This window comes from Pinus tabuliformis, chromosome J, assembly GCF_031772625.1.
Source record: "Pinus tabuliformis cultivar Carrire ecotype Pingquan chromosome J, CPIR1, whole genome shotgun sequence".
NCBI classification, from domain to species: Eukaryota; Viridiplantae; Streptophyta; class Pinopsida; order Pinales; family Pinaceae; genus Pinus; species Pinus tabuliformis.
Genome location: NC_142295.1, coordinates 347,292,117 through 347,311,911, shown reverse-complemented (window position 1 = coordinate 347,311,911; position 19,795 = coordinate 347,292,117). Strand labels below are relative to the sequence as shown.

Here is a 19,795-nt window from a genome sequence, read left to right as displayed (position 1 = left end):
CATGGGCTGCTATAGTACACAAAACCTCTCATTTTTCTCTCTCTTTATCCACTCTTAACTAATTTGTTCATTTATGGAGCAAAATGCACTCGAATACAGTTGAACCCCTTTTCCTCTTAGTGGTCACAGTTATAACACAACAAAATAACCTAATAATGATTAAGTTTAATTCCTTCAACTCTTAACTAGAGTTAAAATTTTAACTCTTCCAGAGTCTTCTTCATCATGATCCTGTTTTTATCCCCTCTTCCTTGAATAATTGGGGCTGACATGGCATCCTTTAAAATCATGGTGGTCAAAATAGGAAGGTCAACTTCTCGGTGGCATAACTTTTACATACGAACTCCGATTGACGTGATCCTTAATACATTGGAAAAGTATGTGCATAGAATAGCGCTAGGGGGTGATGTCACGAGGGCTTCACTTAATGAACCTTTGACATATCACATGCGATCATGGAATATTAAACAATACCCTTAATTTGAGTACATATTGGAAAATACTTCTAAAAATCATATTATTTAACCACCTACCAATATAAACCCAATACACCTCCCCGATTTAAAAAACCCCTACTTTTACTAGATATTGTAGGTATCCATTTCTTCATTAACATTTTTTATACCCCTTTATATTTTTTCATTAACTTTGAGCTCCATTTTTTATACCTGTCAATATAAAAACCTTTTACCCCCTATATATCCCCCAATATATTATGTCAATTTCCCCTCATTATATATCCCCTAATATGAACCCACGTGCTATGGTATTGCGTCTGTAATGAAGCCCTCGTGGGTGATGTGCTTTTCTTTGAGGAACGTCTATCACCGCAATTAGTAAAAAGGATTTCTAACAATCAACTTTGTGCATTCTTATCAATCTATAGTCAATAATATATAGAGATATAATTGTGTCTCTTAGAAGCCTTTTAACATAACATATAAATTAGATGAAAGAGTGGTAGTCCCATATTAAACATTAGGAAAAGCAAAGTTTTTTCTAGTTGGATTATTTGCATTTCAATAGTCCCCTTTTAATATCTAGGAAGAGGAAAAGGACTTTCTTGGATGAGGATATGATTAGATTGATTAGGAATTGAGCTTGGATACTCTTCCTCGGTTTCAATTGTATCAATGGCCATTATATGAGGTGATGAAACTTCAATGTTAACACTATATACTATTTTAAATATTTCCTTGAATTTTTTATTTCCATTAATTCAAGTTTGTGAAGTTTGACTTGTTGTTGTGGGCCCCTTTTCTCCATTAATAAAATCGTTGTTCATCTAATACGATTAAGTAAGCCTAAAAATCTTCATATCCCTAGTTCTAAAGAATCTTGGATTTGGAATCCATCCTTCAAAAATTTCATCAATTTGTTCATTAGATATTCTTTTTCTTTTCTTCTTAATTGATGTTTTTGTTTGGTATATTTCCACTTTAATTTGAGCATGGACCTTAGTGTGAAAATACCTAGTTGGTATTTTGTAGAATTTCTCACTGTAGATCAACAGATTATGCAATATACTAAAGCAAAATACTAGATCTACTTCTACAACAAACTTGCGGAAGCTTAATCGACTATGAGAAAGATCAATTAGAACACATATAACAAAGAATGAGAAAGGAATCACACATGAACACAAAAGAATACTCTGGGGAAAGCCTCAGCCTAAAACCCCGATCTTTGTATTATCATACAAGTGGAAATATGTCCGGATTACACAAAGCATTAGCTCACAAGCTATCCTACGCTCTGTACAATCCCTCTGCTGCTCATAGACGGGCAAAGGCTTCTCACAAACCTTCTCCTCTGCCCTCCAAGCCTCCTATTTCCTTGCACAGTTTCTCCTGGGGTCCAATGCTGCCACCTGTGTGAATTTACCTCTCACACAACACATTAAACTCAAAAGTAACTGTGCAGTCCTGAAGGAGATAATTCCTTCTGCATGGATGAGTTTCCTATATAGGAAGAATCCTCCAACTGATAGTACATTGTCCCTTCCTCTGATCTCAATAGGTCTCTGACTGAACTGACATGCATGAGTTATTTATGAGAGAATATTCAGTTATCTGGAGAGCAGCAGTTACATGCATGCAAGCATTAACTAACTAAACTCACAATTAGTTCAACAAACTATTTGAACTAATCTAACTGGACTTAACTCAAATAACTAAGCTAACTAATTACAACTCAAAGTACAACTCATCCTGATCGCCTTTAATCAAGGGATAAATTCCTCAATCAATGGAGAACTAAGTAATTACAACTCAAAGTACAACTCATCCTGATCTCCTTTAATCAAGGGATAACTTCCTCAATCAATGGAGAAACTATTGCATATCTTCACATAGACTCCATGTTTGATTTTCTCCAACTAATTAACTCAAGATGAATCAATTAATTATTTTACAAACAACTGCTAATCAAATTCGAATTTTACTTCTCAATTTTAGTTAAGGGACTAACTAAAATTGGAATCCATCCCGAAATGCTATTTTTAGCACTTCCATTTTTCATTCCTTGTTGCTATGTCCAACACTGGTACCGAACTGCTATTTATAGCAGTGCTATTTTTGGCACTTATATTTTTATCATTTCTTGTTGTTGTTTTCAACATATTTAGGATTCCTTCTCAACTCTAGTGATGTAGCAAGGAGCTTCCTAGGGAGGGAAGCTTTTGGTGTTGGTTTTGCACCTTCTACTAGACATTTGTTTTTCCTTATCTTGGTCTTTGGTCTTATTCCCTCTTATCATCTTTAAAGTTGAAATTTATGTAGGATAGAAAATCTGAGGAAATGATGCAATGTAGAGGTAGTAGCTTCTAAATGCTAGGGGAGAATAGGAACATAGTCAAGTAGCCTTAGATAGAGGGGACTAAAAATTCATAGGAAAGAGAAATACCAATGCCCTCTAGATTGTTTTTTACTATAAGCCCAAATTTCTTCCCTAAGTATCCTTGGTTAAAGAGGAACTCTAAAACCAACATGGAACATAAGTAAACACATAAGGATATGTCATATTTTGTCTTCTAGTATCATTACCTCATGTTTATATTCCTCAATCATATAACTAAAACTCTCACTATTATAATGTGGTGCCAAGGCATCTTCCACTTCCTTAAGAGTTCTATCATCTTTTAACTTTTTGTCTCTTATGTGCAACTACCTTTTTTCCTTCTTTCAAGTTCTAGCGAAATCATATGGGAGAAGATTCTATTAAGTTTCTAACATAAGGTTTGTATACAACTTTGACATTTTTTACAAACTCCTCCTCTTTCAAGAATTTTATGTTCAATTTAACATGATTGCCTTGTTTCTCTTGTGTAGGACAAGCTACTTCTAAAATTACTATATTATGGTTAGACTTCGTCCCTAAGGAGATCAATAGTTTAACCTAAATGACACCATCATGTAATTCTTCAAAAATAAACAAGCAACCACACCTATTTTAATATGAGCCTCTCACGATCTCTTGCTCCTTAGGATGGAGTCAATTTGGTAAGTTCAAAATCGAACAATCCTACTTCTACCAACCTTTTTACAAAATAACCATAAAGGCAGTCCACTTGTACATCTAGTACACTTCTACATCTCCTAGAGTAAAATTTAAGCCTCACCCCATCACATATAAACTAGTTTGTGCACAATCCATTTTGAAGAAATTATCCCAATACTCCACTCTGTTCATATAAGGTGCATAAACATTCAAACTAGCAGTATCTTTTATCATATCTAGAGAGAAGAGGGATGCCACCATACTTGTTGTAAAATATCATGAGTTAGTAAGGGTAAATGAACATTTCTTCCACATAAGAGTCCCCCTTACTCCCATGACCTCACAATGGCATCAATAATTGGATTCCCAACTACCTATCATTTTTTAAAGTTCTCGAGTGATTTTCTCCCCACAAATGATAATTTCTTGCAATAAGATGATAGATGGGTTTGTTATCTCTTGTAGTCTCTTTAGAGACAATTTTTTTGAGGATTTGGCCACCCCTTAGCAATTTATGACAAAAGAAATCATTTAAAACCCTCATTAGGCAGGATTTTCTCTAAGAGCCCCTATTAATGACAATTGTTTCCCACATTTGATTTTTGAAATTGCTTGTTTTTGGGCTAGTGACTTATAGGACTTCCTTCCCCTTTAATGTGCTTTTTGACCTCTCTCTTCAATGAATCCTAAACTCTGACAACATTACTTGGGAATTCAAGAGTACCTTTGTTCCTAGTGGTGAGATTATATTTTGAGGGTTCCAAAGAAGGTTAATCATAAGATGTCTCTAAAGTATTTGGTGCTATACTCAAGTTTGTAAAGGACCATTTTAGGGATTTCTCATCTAACTGGGGATCCTTTATACTATGAATATGAATGAGAGGTGGCACAATTGGAAGGACATCCGAAAGTCATCTTATCTCACAAATTCTCCTTTGTACTTGACTTTTGGACTATTCCTTGTTTTCCCTCCTCCATATCTCTCGACTACTCCTAAGCCCACATATTTATATAAGTTGGATATATACAATTAGTGACTAGGTGCCTGTAACTATGACATCACCCACACCACACCTAAAAGGTGTACTTTCATAGTTTAAGGTCAAATTAAATAAGTTTACACAATTTTTTGTTGTCATAGTCATTTCCAATGCCTTACTCATCTATAGAGCTACATGTATACAAGCCAATCCAAAATACCTTGAGTTGTGAAAAGACAAATAAACTTTATAAAAGATGTTGTGGTCATTCCTTGTTTCCTCAAACACTTCCTTTTAACATAGAATTCGAAGGACCCTTAGAGTCTGACCCAAGTTGGGAGGGTATCCACTTGAGTAGATCAAGCACTGAAGTGTATATGCTAATTTTTTAGAAAAATTAGTTGTGAACCCCACTTCCATTGTTGATAAAGAATTTTATCAACCTCTCCAATAATCTTGAAGACCCAAACCATCCACCCTTTTGTTGGGGTCATGGTTGAGGATTGTAATTGAAATTACGCTCAAAGTTGTATTTAGTTCATACTTCTAGCAATTCAATGCTCATCCTTCTACTTCGAAACTAATTTATGAGTGCCAAATCCCACAAGAGTTTGTAATTTCATTGAGCCCAAACTTTCTTCCCAATTTTAGGTTGATAGGATCTTGCAATTTTTTAACACATTTATGTTGCTTATGTTTCCTCATTCCCTCCAGGTTCTATGATCCTAAATAATCTAAAATGGGGTTTGAGGGCTCACTCAAATGTATGAGTTCTAATAATCATCCAATAAGCCTAAGCTTAATTAAAACTTAATTTCGTGTAGTTTCGCAATAAGAGAGGGTTTTGAAATCTTTGCATGTATTGACTAGAGGAAAAGTAGTTTCAATGCCATTATGAGGCCGAATTAACCCCATGTCCTTTCTTATCCCATGGATTAAAGTACAAGGATCATCCATATCTAATTTGACATGCATCATAAGTGATATACTTACCTTGCATTAAAGAACCTCATGAGTAACATCATCCAATCCCATTACCTCATCCCTCTATGGAGCATGAACCCTCATACATTGGTAAGCTAAATGGTTTTCCATTTCACCTATGATGGCCATTATGTCCAAGTCCTCCAATGGTTGCAACCCTAAGCAATATGACCTTTGAGAATCTGACATGTATCTAGGTGTGTAATATGACAAATTGGTCCATATTTGTTGGCCCTCGAGTCATCCTAATAATCCAAATTATATATTTCTTGTCCTTTTGTCTCCTTTGCCACAGTTGCTCTTCACCTTGCATAACCCTAAATCTCATGCATATGAAAACCTAGTAGATCTTTTCATCCAATCATAATCTCCATGTTGCTTATGTTTCCTCATTCCCTCCAGGTTCTATGATCCTAAACACTCTAAAATGGCATTTGAGGGCTCACTCAAGTGTATGAGTTCCAATAATTATCCAATAAGCCTAAGCTTAATTAAAACTTAATTTCTTGTAGTTTCGCTATCAGAGAAGGTTTTGAAATCTTTGCATGTATTGACTAGAGGAAAAGTAGTTTCAACGCCATTATGAGGGCGAATTAACCCCATGTCCTTTCTTATCCCATGGATTAAAGTACAAGGATCATCCATATCTAATTTGACATGCATCATAAGTGATATACTTACCTTGCATTAAAGAACCTCATGAGTAACATCATCCAATCCCATCACCTCATCCCTCTATGGAGCATGAACCCTCATACATTGGTAAGCTAAATATTTTTCCGTTTCACCTATGATGGCCACAATGTCCAAGTCCTCCAATGGTTGGAACCCTAAGCAATATGACCTTTGAGAATTTGACATGTCTCTAGGTGTGTAATATGACAAATTGGTCCATATTTGTTGGCCCTCGGTCATCCTAATAATAATCCAAATTACATGTTTTCTATCCTTTTGTCTCCTTTGACATTGTTGCTCTTCACCTTGCATAACCCTAAATCTCATGCATATGAAAACCTAGTAGATCTTTTCATCCAATCATAATCTCCATTGACAATTGACCACACAATCTATTAAGGAGGATGGTGTAAGTGATTAGAAAAGATACATTGCTAAAAGCACACACTTGTTGTAAATACAATCTAATAAAACATCTTTGTTCAATTCAGCTATATATATATATATATATATATAAACTAATTTTTCATTAAAAATTTAACATGTTATTGGTAAGAATTTAGTTTAAATAAAAAAATATAAATAATATGTATTTATTAAAAAAAATTAATGGAAATTTAATTCACCAATCTCATAATATTAATGACACATTTTAAATGAATATTATGTATAAAGAAATGCTAAAGATGTTGTATCTTTCATATGAAAGAAGAAATAACAAAAATAACATTGATAATACTTTCGGGAAAATTTTAAAGATAAAAGAGGTATCAAGAAAAAGAATTTTAGATGAAAAAGATGAAGAGAAAATGTAATTTATGATTTTTATTATTATTATTATATATATATATTAGTGTCATTAAGCTTTTTATTTTTTAAATTATTTGTAAAGTAAGATATTCTTTGAAACTCAAAATTATGTAGCAATAAAATTTAAAGTCATACAATAATATTTGAATATCAATTTAACGTTTCAATCATCAAAATAATCTAATTAATTTATATTTTATTATTATTTAAAAAATAAATTTAATTAACTAAAAATATTTTTATATATTTTTACATAAAACTAAGTTCAAAGAAAAATATATTTTTAATCTAGAAAGAAACCACTGAATTTACTTGTATGCTTCTCATTCTAAAGGAACGTTGACCACCTCTTTTGGGTAAGGTATATATGTTTCAAGCATCCCAGGCAAAGTTGATAAGATTTCTTTTTAATAAAATTTTATATCATTATTTAAGACAAAAAGTTGTAAGGTTGCGTCGAGTACCGTGAGATTTCTTGTTGAGAATTTCTTTGAAAATTCGATCCGTGGGAGGATGGTCGGCCCACTCACGACCGTCGGATGAACTGCATGGCGAAAAGATGAGCCGTAGACGTGCCGCCCACCCAGGGAGCGGTGAGCATCTTCAGTTACCCTCGCCTTCCCCCCTATATATGACCAGCAATAACAATCCAATTTCTATCATCCGAAGTTCGAACGGTTTTGTCTCTCGATTTGTGTTACTAGTTTCGATTTGTCTGTGAAGATCTTGTTTTTTTGTTTCTTGGTGTCATTTTTATTGTAGTTCTTCGGCAATTTGATGGTATTAACGATGGCTTCAGCTCAGACAACTGCAAAGCCTGTAGTCAGCAACGCTGTCAAAGAAAAGAAGCCGAGGGCTTCCAAGGGATCGAAACCGCTACCTTCTCATCCCACATATTTGCAGGTTTCAATTCTTGGCCGCTGAAATGTTTTTCTCACATTAGATTTTGAATGCAGGGGTTTCAATTTCCCTTTTTTCTTGCAGATGAGCACGGAGGCGATTACTTCTTTGAAGGAGAGAACCGGGTCTAGCCAGTATGCCATAGCAGCCTATATTGGCAGCAAGTACCAGTCCCAACTCCCTGCCAATTTCAAGAAGCTGCTAGCAGTTCAGCTGAGAAATCTTGCCAAATCCGGCAAGCTCACCAAGGTCAAGAACTCCTTCAAGCTTTCGGAGGAACTGAGGAAGCCTGTGAAGCCGAAGGCGGCCAAGCCTGTAAAGGCTAAAGCCCCGGTCAAGAAGCTCGCAGCTAAGCCCATGGCAACCCCTGGGCCCAAGAAGGGTTTGAAGCCCTCCAAAACCCTCGCCAAAGCAGCCAAGGCTCCCAAAGTCTCCAAGCCGAAGCCTGCAACGACCCCTAAGAAGGTAGAGAAGCCAGCAGCGCCTGGTAAAGAGGCGGCGCCTGTGGAGAAGACAGTTCCAGCCAAGAGGGTTGTTCCTGCCAAGGCTGTGAAGAAGGTGGCGCTACCGAAGCCCAAGAAGCTCGCCCCTGCCAAGGCTGTTAAGAGGGCAGCTTCTCTGAAGCCGAAGAAAGCGGCCCCTGCTGCAAAGAAGGCCAAGAAATGAGGTAGGGCGGTTACATGTCTAACTGCAAGCAAATCTGATATTTGAATTGACTGAACTGTAATTAGAAATTAATGTTAAATAGAATTGACATCAAGAAGTAGAAATGGGTTGACGTATTTATTAGAGTTGTATTATCATTCAGTCAAAACCAACTGGATGATTGCTCTGCCCTGTACCAAACTGTTGGTAGATTATTATCATTATAAAGATCATTAATGGCTGTGTGTAAGCCGAATGCTTGTGGTTTTCGTTGCAAAGATATTTGTATATTTGTGGGCCAGATGGAATATCTGGATTTTACTGTGGTTGGCAAAGCTCTTGCAATGGTATATTATTAATTAAAAACGAGATATGGATATTGGGAAGTTTTGTGATCATTAGGCAAATGAAAGAATCTATTTGCTATAATGTAATTACAATCTATTAAGGTATTCACCATTAGTTCTCAATGCACGATGATTAGAGTGTGTCTTGCATATTCAAGTGCTAATCTATAATCACATATTCAAATGTGAGATGTGCTTTAATCTGTAATTACTTTTATAAGTTTTTGTTTTTGTTTTGTAAGACATGATGATTTGTTACTTCTCATTGGAGATGATTTATTACTTATCAATGAAGTTGATATTATGGTAAAACAACTATTGTAATATTAATTTTTTAATCGATGAGGTATCTTTAAAATATATTATAGATATATAGTATGGATATTCTTTATTAAAAAAACACGATAAAGTTTTCAAAATATTTAGTTCTTATAAGCATTTTAAACATCACAACATAGGAAGCGATGATGCTTGTAAGTGTTTTTATTATACATATATAGTACGGATATTTTTATTTATTTATTAAAAAAGCACAATAAAGTTTTCAAAATATTTAATTCTTATAAGCATTTTAAACATCAAACATTGTAGGAAGGGATGATGTTTGTAAGTGTTTTTATACTATATATAGAGTTTAAGGTATTTAATTTATATTAAATACTTAAGGTTTTTATTTATATTAAATGCTTTTTGCTGTTGTATAATCTTGGGTTTTTTTAATCTTTTGGATTACAATCTTGATAAATGGTTTGATATTTATTTAATTTTTATAAACATTTCAAACATAAATATTGTAGGAAGGGATGATGCTTGTAAGTGCTTTTATTAGCTTTAATTTATAATTTATATATAAAGCAAACATAGATGATGCTTGTAAGTGTTTTTATTTTATATATAGAGTTTAAGGTTTTAATTTATCGGGTTCACACTTTTTATCGCAATCAATGATGCATTGGTTCACATGTCTTATCTCAATCGACGTTCCAACGTTGAGAGCCTTTTGTTTTGCATGTCTTCCAATACTCGGATGTGATACTTCATAAAAGTGTATTCTAATGGAGTTGTTGGGTCCACATAATATATCACAATCAATGTTTTGCCCATGTCAACCCTTAAACAACTTGTAATATGACTCTTGTCGACGTGGACGCAATATAATTTTAGAATGTGACAACTTGTAATATGACTCTTGTCGACGTGGACGCAATATAATTTTAGAATGTGTTGTAGTAGGTCCATTGCTCGCAGTACATATTGTAATTGGTGGTTGGGCGATGACAAACTTTAAGACATGTGATTATTGAGCTATATTATAGTGGTGCCATTAAGTTCGCATTGTATATCACAATTGAGTGACAATCTAGATCAACAATTTCCTTTTTGTCATTGCATTGTATATCACAATTGAGAATTAGATCAACAATTTCCTCCTTGTCATTGATGGCAATATTTTTTTTCTTTTCTCTTTTGACATCAATGGTAAAGGAGTGCACAAGGACTTCCTTTATCAAACTATTCTTCCTATCATGTGGCATTTTAAAAATTGGTTTAGTGTGATGCTCCATTTCAATGCTTCCAAGTAAATTCCAAATAGTCATACACTAAATGTTCAAGTTTTTATGTTTCTGCAATTTGAATTTTGTTGTCTTCATAGTTAGAATTAAGAGGTCTTCATAGTCTAAATCAAGAGAAGATGCCACTTTTTTGCTATCTTTCTTCAAATCCAAGTTTATTTATATCTTTGTGCTTCTCCTTATGTCACTTTCATTTAATATTTCAACATCATTGCATTTAGATGAAATGGTGAGAGATTGTGTCTCATTTTTGCTATTTTTATAAGTGACCAACATCACTCTAAGCTATATTCCACTGTCCAACAGTTTTCTTTCTATAATGTTTTTGATGAGGCATTTTTCTTTTGTGTGTTCTTAAAAAAATAATCTCTACAAGTTCTCTCTACTAGCAGGTTTTGATATCTAGTTTGTGATTGTCTTTTGAATATTTTCTATTGATTAACAAGTTTTTGTTGGTCTTGGTCATGAGCTAGTGCTTTTTTCTTAAGTTCTTCATTTTCTTTTTTCAGAGTGATAATCTTTTTTGTGGTAGCCATAAGTTTAGTGAGGAGATCTTTTTTAAAACCTTTTTTATTCTCTTCATCTTCTAGCTCTTCCTTAGCTTTTATGTCATCATTCTTATTTTCAGCTTCTATGTTGGGTTTTAGGTTTCCTTCTTGGTTTCCATCATCTTTTTGGCTAGTGGTCATGGTCAATGCTTCTTTTGAGTGAAGATCATGATGTTTGTCCCATATACACTTATTGACGAACATTTTCTTAAATTGTTTTTTATAGAATTTGGTAGTTCATTCAAGATTGCCTTTATCGCTTTTGCATTGTACTCCTTGGATTCTCCATTCATTTGGTTATCAATAATCACTGATTTCTAGATTTCAGTGCCTTGAGTTTTTAAAAAATTCTTCATTCTTGCTTCCCATATATCAAAGTTTCCATTGAACCATGGAGCTTTCATGAATTGATTGATTTCATCTTCAGTGGTTGAGGGAGACACATCTTTAGGAGGATTGGAGACTTTCTTCCTTGGCTTTGCCATTTATGTTCTAATTGATCAACCTTCAAGTTGTTAGGGTTCGAGTGAAGGTATTGGCTGGAGACTTTCTTCCTTGGCTTTGCCATTTATGTTCTAATTGATCAACCTTCAAGTTGTTAGGGTTCGAGTGAAGGTATTGGCTCTGATATCAATTGTTGGAAATATTAAGAGGGGGGTGAATCAATATTGTTTTTTCAATTGTTATTTTTACAATATAAATCAATTATATTTAGAATACAAAATGAGTAATAGGAATAAATGTTTTTATTAATATAATCTTTATAATGAATCAGGTATAATAACGTAGGGCTTCAACTTTTGATGAAGACACCAATCTTCAATCTCTTAGGCTCCAACTTGTTGCCAAGCACCAACTTGGGCTTTTGTGAGGCTCCAACTTCTAGGGCACCAACCCTTCTTTAGTACAGGCTTTGACTTAGTTTTTTGCCAATATTTCTAGGGCTCCAACCCTATCCTTCAAGGCACCTACTTTGTTTGTTTAAGGCTCCAACCTCTAAGGCACCAACCCATCGCTATTCTTTGTTTAGATATGTTTTTTGGTAGTAATTTTCGTCTCCAAATATTTTTTCATTGAATTTTGTCCATTTGCAACTTCACTGTAGTCTCCATGTTACATCATCGATGAAAACTTGTTTTCATATGAAAGAGTCTTTACAACTCTTTATATTGCCCAATCACTTACTTCAAGGCTACTTCATGATGACTAATGCATCATGGTATTGAATAGTCTTCACACAACTTCAATTTGTCTACAATGAATTGTACTAGGTTCTGTACACAAACAACTCTTTGTTTTACTCCTTTGTTCTAACTATTGCGGTAACTGCTTTAAGAGTACTACTTTTAAGGAGTGACTATTGCAACTTCAGACTGTGTATTTAATTAAGAAGTGATTGTCTTATACAGTCTTTTTAACAAATTGCGGGATGTGCTTTCATAGATTTATTATAGGTTTGATCCTTTAAAGAATAACCCAGTCAATAGAGTGTTTGACCTTTGACTTCCGCTGAAGCTTCAACTTTCTCCTTTTTTGCTTGAACTTTGGCTTCCTCTTTGCTCGCTTGACCTTCAACTTCCTCTTTGCTTGCTTGACCTTCGATGTCCTTTCTCGGTTAGGCCTTCTTATTTTGCTACACCTTTGGCGTCCTCTCTTTGCTAGGCCTTTTTATTTTGCTACACCTTTAGTGCCCTCTTTTTGCTAGGCCTTCGGCTTCTGCTACACCTTTGGTGTGTGCTAGACCTTTGGCTCTTTGACCTTTGGATTTTGCTGCACCTTTGACGTCTGCTAGACCTTCGGCTTCGACCTTTGGATTCCTCTGCACCTTTTGTGTTTGCTAGACCTTCGGCTTCTTCGACCTTTAGATTCCTTTGTTTCAAGTTCACAAGTTGTGAACTTTTCTTTGTGTATTAATCTCCACCATCCACACCCAAATTTAATTGGTTTAACTTGTTTTTATACGAGTTTGACCAATGACCAAAGGTCACGTCTATTGGAGGGAGGTTAACTTGAGCATAAGGTGGCATTTAAAAAATATGTCGGAAATCTTTTTACAATCAAGTATACCATAGACTTGATTATTCACGGAAACCACATAAAGGAGAGGTTACACCCACAAGGAGGTACCACATGTCACATCATTGCTTCAATCGCATTGCATCGCATTTTCTTGAGAATCCTGCAATCCCAACTTCAGAGGTCTACATAACATTTTTTTTATCCCCTTTTGTCGATGGAGCGAATGTGATATTTCAATAAACTTTCTTTGATAATTTATTGGGTCCACACTTCTTATCGCAATCGGTGATGCATTGGGTCCACAGGGCTTATCTCAATCGGCGATCCAATGGTGACAGTCCTTTATGTTTTTCCTGTCTTCCGATACTCAGACATGATACTTCATAAAGGTGTATTCTAATGGAGCTATCAGGTCCACATAATATATCACAATCGGCATTTTGGTCATGTAGACCCTTAAACAACTTGCGATATGACTCTTGTCGAGGCGGACGCGATATAACTTTAGAACGTGTTGTAATAGGTCCATCGGGTCCGCAGTACATATTGCAATCGGTAATTGAGCAGTGACACACTTTAAGACATGCAATATGAATCTCGATGAGACGGATGCGATATTATTGAGTTATATTATAGTGGTGCCATTGGGTCCGCATTGCATATCGCAATCAGGGGTTTTATCGTGACATCCCTTTAAGACTTGTGATATACGATGGGTGCGATATTTCTTTAAGGAGTATTGTAATGGATCTATCGGGTTCGTAATACACATATAACAATGTAAACTTTGAAACAGGAACTGATACTGTTATTTGTTTCGTAGAGATAGCAAAAAAATGACCTAATTTTAAAAAGGGGTGATGCAAAACACATGTTTTTTTAAAGCATAGTTTTTGGTAGTTTAATTTTTTTAATGTACATTATGTTTTAGAATGGTAGTGATTTTCACGCAAGTGGGTATATCTGCATCAGACCCTTTTTTTAAAAGACTTATTTTTTGATTTTAAATTTTCTAATGTATGAAATGTAAATAATTATTTTGTAAATTTAATAATTTTTGAAATCGTCGTTTTTTTCATATTTTCTTGTTTTTTATTTTAATTTTAATTTTTTTGTAGTGAGTTTTTTTTTTTTTTTTTTTTTTAGCATTTTTAAACTAGAAGGTTGATATTTTGAATTTTCAATATTTATACATCCTTAAATAATTTTTCCATTCACATGAAATAATTGTTTCTAAAAAATAATATTTTTTAACAACGGACATAAAAATAACCATTTTCAACAAAAAATAATTAAAAAACTACACGTTTTGATAATTTTTTTTTCTAAAATTGACATGTCAAAATCACAATTTTTATATTAAAATTTTAACTAAAAATGGTTAAATAATAGTTTTGTTTTGTTTTGTTTTTTTTTTTTTTTTTTTTTTTAATTTTATGTCAAAAAAATAATAATAATCATTTTTTTCTTCAAAAAATAATGATTAACTTAAAAATTAATGTGAAAATTACATATTACAAATATTGAATGCATAATAACTTTAATTGAGTGTTTATTCTTCTCATAAAATGTCAAAGTCAAAACATTGCAAAGCTTGATTTCCAAGCATAACTTAAATTTAATCAACAATGTCACGTAATCCAAACTCTTCGTCCTTTAGAGTTTCATCATTGTCTTCTTCCACAATATTTTTTGTTTCCTTTTGCTCATTTTCTTCTTCTAATGGATCTTTGATGTCTGTGAATATCTCAATGTATGTCTTTCTAAACATTCCATGTAATGGTGGTTTGGGTTCCTTTGCCTTTTTTTCCACACATGATTCACTAAAGTCCCCTTTCTTCAACCAAAATTTCTTGCATTGCATCTGGAAGAAATTGAAGAGCATTAATTATTTGCTGAATGAAATTGCATTGTATTGGATCTTTTTCAATTGCAATGCAATTTCTTCATTTTTGAAAGCAATATGCTAGTGTTGTATCTAATTATCAAGCACAAAAGAAATAATGAAGTAAATTAGTACAATGACATATAAATTAATAAATAACATATTGAAATTTAATTATATATAATAAAACTTACTTGAGCTAGAAAATAGATCCAAAACCCAATCTCCTTCATTTGGCTGCCGCAAAGACATGGCTAAATCGAGCCCTTAAATAATATTGGGTTAAATTATTCAAGTGCTCAAACAACTCGATTGAGTGCTTAAAAATGGTTCAATTGAGCAATCATTTTTTTCATCCAAACGTGCCATCTCTTTCCAAAAAGTGTAACCCAGCTCCATGTTTTCACCCTTATAGATTATGAATTTCTAACAATTTATATCCTAATTTCATTATCCAATTTTAAGGTAATAGTCAAGTCAGACACCAAATTGGTGTATGAAACCCCCTTGTTTGTGGGACAAGAGACCCACCTCCACGCAACGATTTGATTATTGTCTACGAAGGCATACCTACTCTAACCCCTTATGGTTTTTGAACCTATGACCTCTTAGGAGGAAACACATGCTCTTAACCATTAGGCACTTGACCTAAGATGCCTCATGTTTAACTCTAATGTTATAAGAGCATTTTCTCAAGAACTCTATCCAATAATTGGTCCTCACACACTCTATTGACTTCTAATTTCAGTTCTATGGCATTTCAAAGTTTACCCTCCAAAATTCATTTAAGGCCATAAATCACACTTAATATTGGTTTACTATATTTGTGAAATTTCTAATTCTTTATAACTAATCATTTAGTTTGGGTTGTTGTTTCTAAAAGGGTATGGCCCAAAATAGTGACAATGCGTCTCATCATCTAGTTGGAAAACATTGTTTACCTAAAAGTGGTCTATAGCCTTCATATTTCTATCTGAAACTAGGGTACTTACAATTCAAATTCCAGCAAAAGAATTTTTAAGTGGATTTGGGTTGTTCTGGTGTTTCTTTTCAATTTTGTTTCCATTACCATATAGCATAAAATATAGAGCAGTACCATGTGTTACACTTTTCATGTGGGTTCTTTCAATTTGTGGTAGTTTGTATCTGAAGATATAAATATAGCATAAAAAGGAAACTAAACTTTTGTATTTGAAGGAAATACAAACTGAAATCTAAGGCCATCAGTTGTATTGATTTATATATCGATTGATGTTCATGTTTTAGGTTTCTAGCTGAGCTAAATCATTTGTATGGAATAAGGGTTCATCGCTTTTCTACTCCTATGATGTCCAAATGCAAGGTTCATAAGTTCAGCGTCATGCTTTCTAGCAGACAATGTCTTTGTAAACAGTTTGAAGATGAGCCAATGGGATGCTCGTTTGGAACTATTACCAATTGAAGGGGTGTCTAAAACTTTAGAGAGACACAAAATTGGATTATTTGGGAAGTGCAACACATCAATAGCTAAGCTGTTATCCAGAGTACTTACTTTTCACCATTGTTTATTCACACATTTTGAGATAAGCTTTACGACTCCACCTTGGTGTCTAGATAGTTAATTGCTAGCAAGGACATATCCTAAACAATGACGGTAAAGAGATTTCATTGCATACACTCAGGCTCCTGTATTTGCAGTGCCAATGGCCACCTTAGCGAAACAGTGTTGTTGCTTGTATTTAAATCTCTTAATTGGAACCCTAGGGTCCTTTGTTCTATAGCTTGTGTTTGCAAATGGTTTGAAGACATAGCCAAATGGGGTTCTCAGGAAGGAGTTTTGTAAGTCCCGGGCACCAAAAATGCTCGCTGATATCCTTGATGGAAGTAGTCATGGCACCATTGATGGGAATTGGAGTGCTCTCAGAAAGCTTATGATCTATTGTTCAGGATGCTATGATAGTAGCAATGTTTTCCAGTTGAAGCCTATAACAAGACACTTTGTATATAGAACAAGATTTTCACGGACATCTGGTAGGAGTTTTCTTGTACCACAGTGCAGAAGCAATACTCTGTATGCGACAGATCCTTGTGAGCATCTAGACCAAGGAGAGGATGGTGACGTGGGATTATTTCAAGGAGTATTTAAAGCTTTTGGGAAATCAAAGGTAAGGAAAACGCTGATTGAAAAACATGTAGAATTGCATCCAAAAGAAATTTGCCCATATTGTCGTGCCAAGGTATGGAGCATGCTTCAAGCCAAAATGATCCCTAAAAGTGCGCACAGAAGATTGTGATCTTATGAAGACCAGATTGAGTATTTTGTATGCCTTAATGGGCACTTGCTTGGCATCTGCACACTTTTACCACTCTCAGATTCTGAGACTGCATCAAAAGAAGATTAATGTCTGAAACAGATTCTCTCCAAACTTTTGCCTTTTGCTGGTAGTTGAATTTCTCTATTACACCTAGACATAAGCGGCAGTTAAATCTGTTCAGTTGAAGAAGGGCAGCTATGTGTCTGCATAGATGAAATCAAATGACTCAGAAGGTGTACACGTGGTAGAGTTATCATGTTAGCTCGATGGAGGATACATAATGTCGATATACAGAGAAAATCATTTTTAAATAGAAAAAAATGTCATGTTAACTCAGAAGAGGACACACAATGTCGATTTTCAGAAAGTGATTCCCAGAGAAAAAAAGAGATGCAATGTAAGTGCAAAATTGACGATGGCATATCACGTTCGTGGCATGTATTGTGCAGTCGGTTTGTTATCGTTATGCATGTGAAATGAAATTGATAAGTACTTAACCTCTATATTTCACATGACATTATGTTGATTCACATTACGCATTTAAATTTATTGAAATGGAATTGGATTAAATCCAGAGTTAAGCTGCTATGTCATGCACACATGGGGCGATTCTAAGAATCATCGGGTGGAGGGGCGATTCTGAGAATCGCCCCATGTGCGCATGACGTAGCAGTTTAACTATGAATATTCCATTGGTGGCGGGGCGATTGTGAGAATCGCCCCTCCACTCGGCGATTCTCAGAATCGCCCCATGTGTGCATGACGTAGCAGCGTAACTCTGAATACTTAAATATGGATTTAATCCAATTCCATCTCAACTTTAATAACAACTAAATATAACATAAAAGGAAACTAAACTTTTGTATTTGAAGGAAATACAAATTGAAATCTAAGGCCATCAGTTGTATTGATTTATATACCGATTGATGTTCATGTTTCAGGTTTCTAGCTGAGCTAAATCATTTGTATGGAATAAGGGTTCATCGCTTTTCTACTCCTATGATGTCCAAATGCAAGGTTCAAAATTTCAGCACCATGCTTTCTAGCAGACAGTGTCTTTGTAAACAGTTTGAAGATGAGCCAATGGGATGCTCGTTTGGAACTATTAACCGATTGAAGGGGTGTCTAAAACTTTAGAGAGACACAAAATTGGATTATTTGGGAAGTGCAACACATCAATAGCTAAGCTGTTATCTAGAGTACTTACTTTTCACCATTGTTTATTTCACACATTTTGAGATAAGCATTACGGCTCCACTTTGGTGTCTAGATAGTTAATTGCTAGCAAGGACATATCCTAAACAATGACGGTAAAGAGATTTCACTGCATACACTCAGGCTCTTGTATTTGCAGTGCCAATGGCCACCTTAGCGAAACAATGTTGTTGCTTGTGTTTAAATCTCTTAATTGGAACCCTAGGGTCCTTTGTTCTATAGCTTGTGTTTGCAAATGGTTTGAAGACATAGCCAAACGGGTTCTATGGAAGGATTTTGTAAGTCCTGGGCACCAAAAATGGTAGCTGATCTCCTTGATGGAGGTATTCATGGCACCATTGATGGGAATTGGAGTGCTCTCGGAAAGCTTATGATCTATTGTTCAAGATGCTTTGATAGTAGCAATGTTTTCTAGTTGAAGCCTATAACAAGACACTTTTTATATAGAACAAGATTTTCATGGACATCTGGCAGGGGTTTTCTTGTACCACAGTGTAGAAGCGATACTCTGTATGCGACAGATCCTTGTGAGCATCTAGACCAAGGAGAGGACAGTGACGTGGGATTATATTAAGGAGTATTTAAAGCTTTTGGGAAATCAAAGGTAAGGAAAATGCTGATTGAAAAACATGTAGAACTGCATCCAAAAGAAATTTGTGCATATTGTCGTGCCAAGGTATGGAGCATGTTTCAAGCCAAAATGATCCCTAAAAGTGCGCAAAGAAGATTGTGATCTTATGAAGACCAGATTGAGTATTTTGTATGCCTTAATGGGCACTTGCTTGGTGTTTTCACACTTTTACCACTCTCAGATTCTGAGACTGCATCAAAAGAAGATTAATGTCTGAAACAGATTCTCTCCCAACTTTTGCCTTTCGCTGGTAGTTGAATTTCTCTATTGCACCTAGACATAAGCAACAATTAAATCTGTTAAGTTGAAGAAGGGTAGCTACGTGTCTGCATAGATGAAATCAAACGACTCAGAAGGTGTACATGTGGTAGAGTTATCATGTTAGCTCGATGGAGGACACATAATGTCGATATACAGAGAAAATAGTTTTTAAATAGAAAAAATTGTCATGTTAACTCAGAAGAGGACACACATTGTCGATTTTCAGAAAGTGATTCCCAGAGAAAAAAAAGAGACGCAATGTAAGTGAAAAATTGACGATGGCATATCACGTTCGTGGCATGTATTGTGCAGTCGGTTTGTTATCGTTATGCGTGTCCAATCAAATTGATAAGTACTTAACCTCTATATTTCACATGACATTATGTTTATTCACATTACGCATTTAAATTTATTGAAATGGAATTGGATTAAATCAAGAGTTAAGCTGCTACGTCATGCGCACATGTGGCGATTTAGAGAATCGCCGGGTGGAGGGGCGATTCTCAGAATCACCCCTCCTCCCGGCGAT

The 19,795-nt window shown here is 34.8% G+C and overlaps 1 protein-coding gene and 2 pseudogenes across 1 annotated transcript; all 3 read left to right on the top strand.

Moving 5' to 3' along the window:
• The first annotated feature begins 7,593 nt into the window (after window positions 1-7,593).
• LOC149227179 (uncharacterized) lies at window positions 7,594-8,770 on the top strand. The gene is made up of 2 exons (XM_089375452.1): window positions 7,594-7,850; window positions 7,932-8,770. The coding sequence occupies exons 1-2, from the start codon at window positions 7,725-7,727 to the stop codon at window positions 8,511-8,513; spliced, it is 708 nt and encodes a 235-aa protein (XP_089231578.1). The 5' UTR covers window positions 7,594-7,724; the 3' UTR covers window positions 8,514-8,770.
• Window positions 8,771-16,492: 7,722 nt separating this feature from the next.
• On the top strand, window positions 16,493-17,246 carry LOC149227178 (EID1-like F-box protein 2 pseudogene; annotated as a pseudogene).
• Window positions 17,247-18,463: 1,217 nt separating this feature from the next.
• On the top strand, window positions 18,464-19,215 carry LOC149227177 (EID1-like F-box protein 2 pseudogene; annotated as a pseudogene).
• Window positions 19,216-19,795: the final 580 nt, after the last annotated feature.

Coding starts and splice junctions, on each gene's coding strand:
- LOC149227179 (XM_089375452.1), top strand. CDS start 7,725: ATGGTATTAACGATGGCTTCAGCTCAGACAACTGCAAAGCCTGTAGTC. Junction 7,851..7,931: donor CTCATCCCACATATTTGCAG/GTTTCAATTCTT, acceptor TTTTTCTTGCAG/ATGAGCACGGAGGCGATTAC.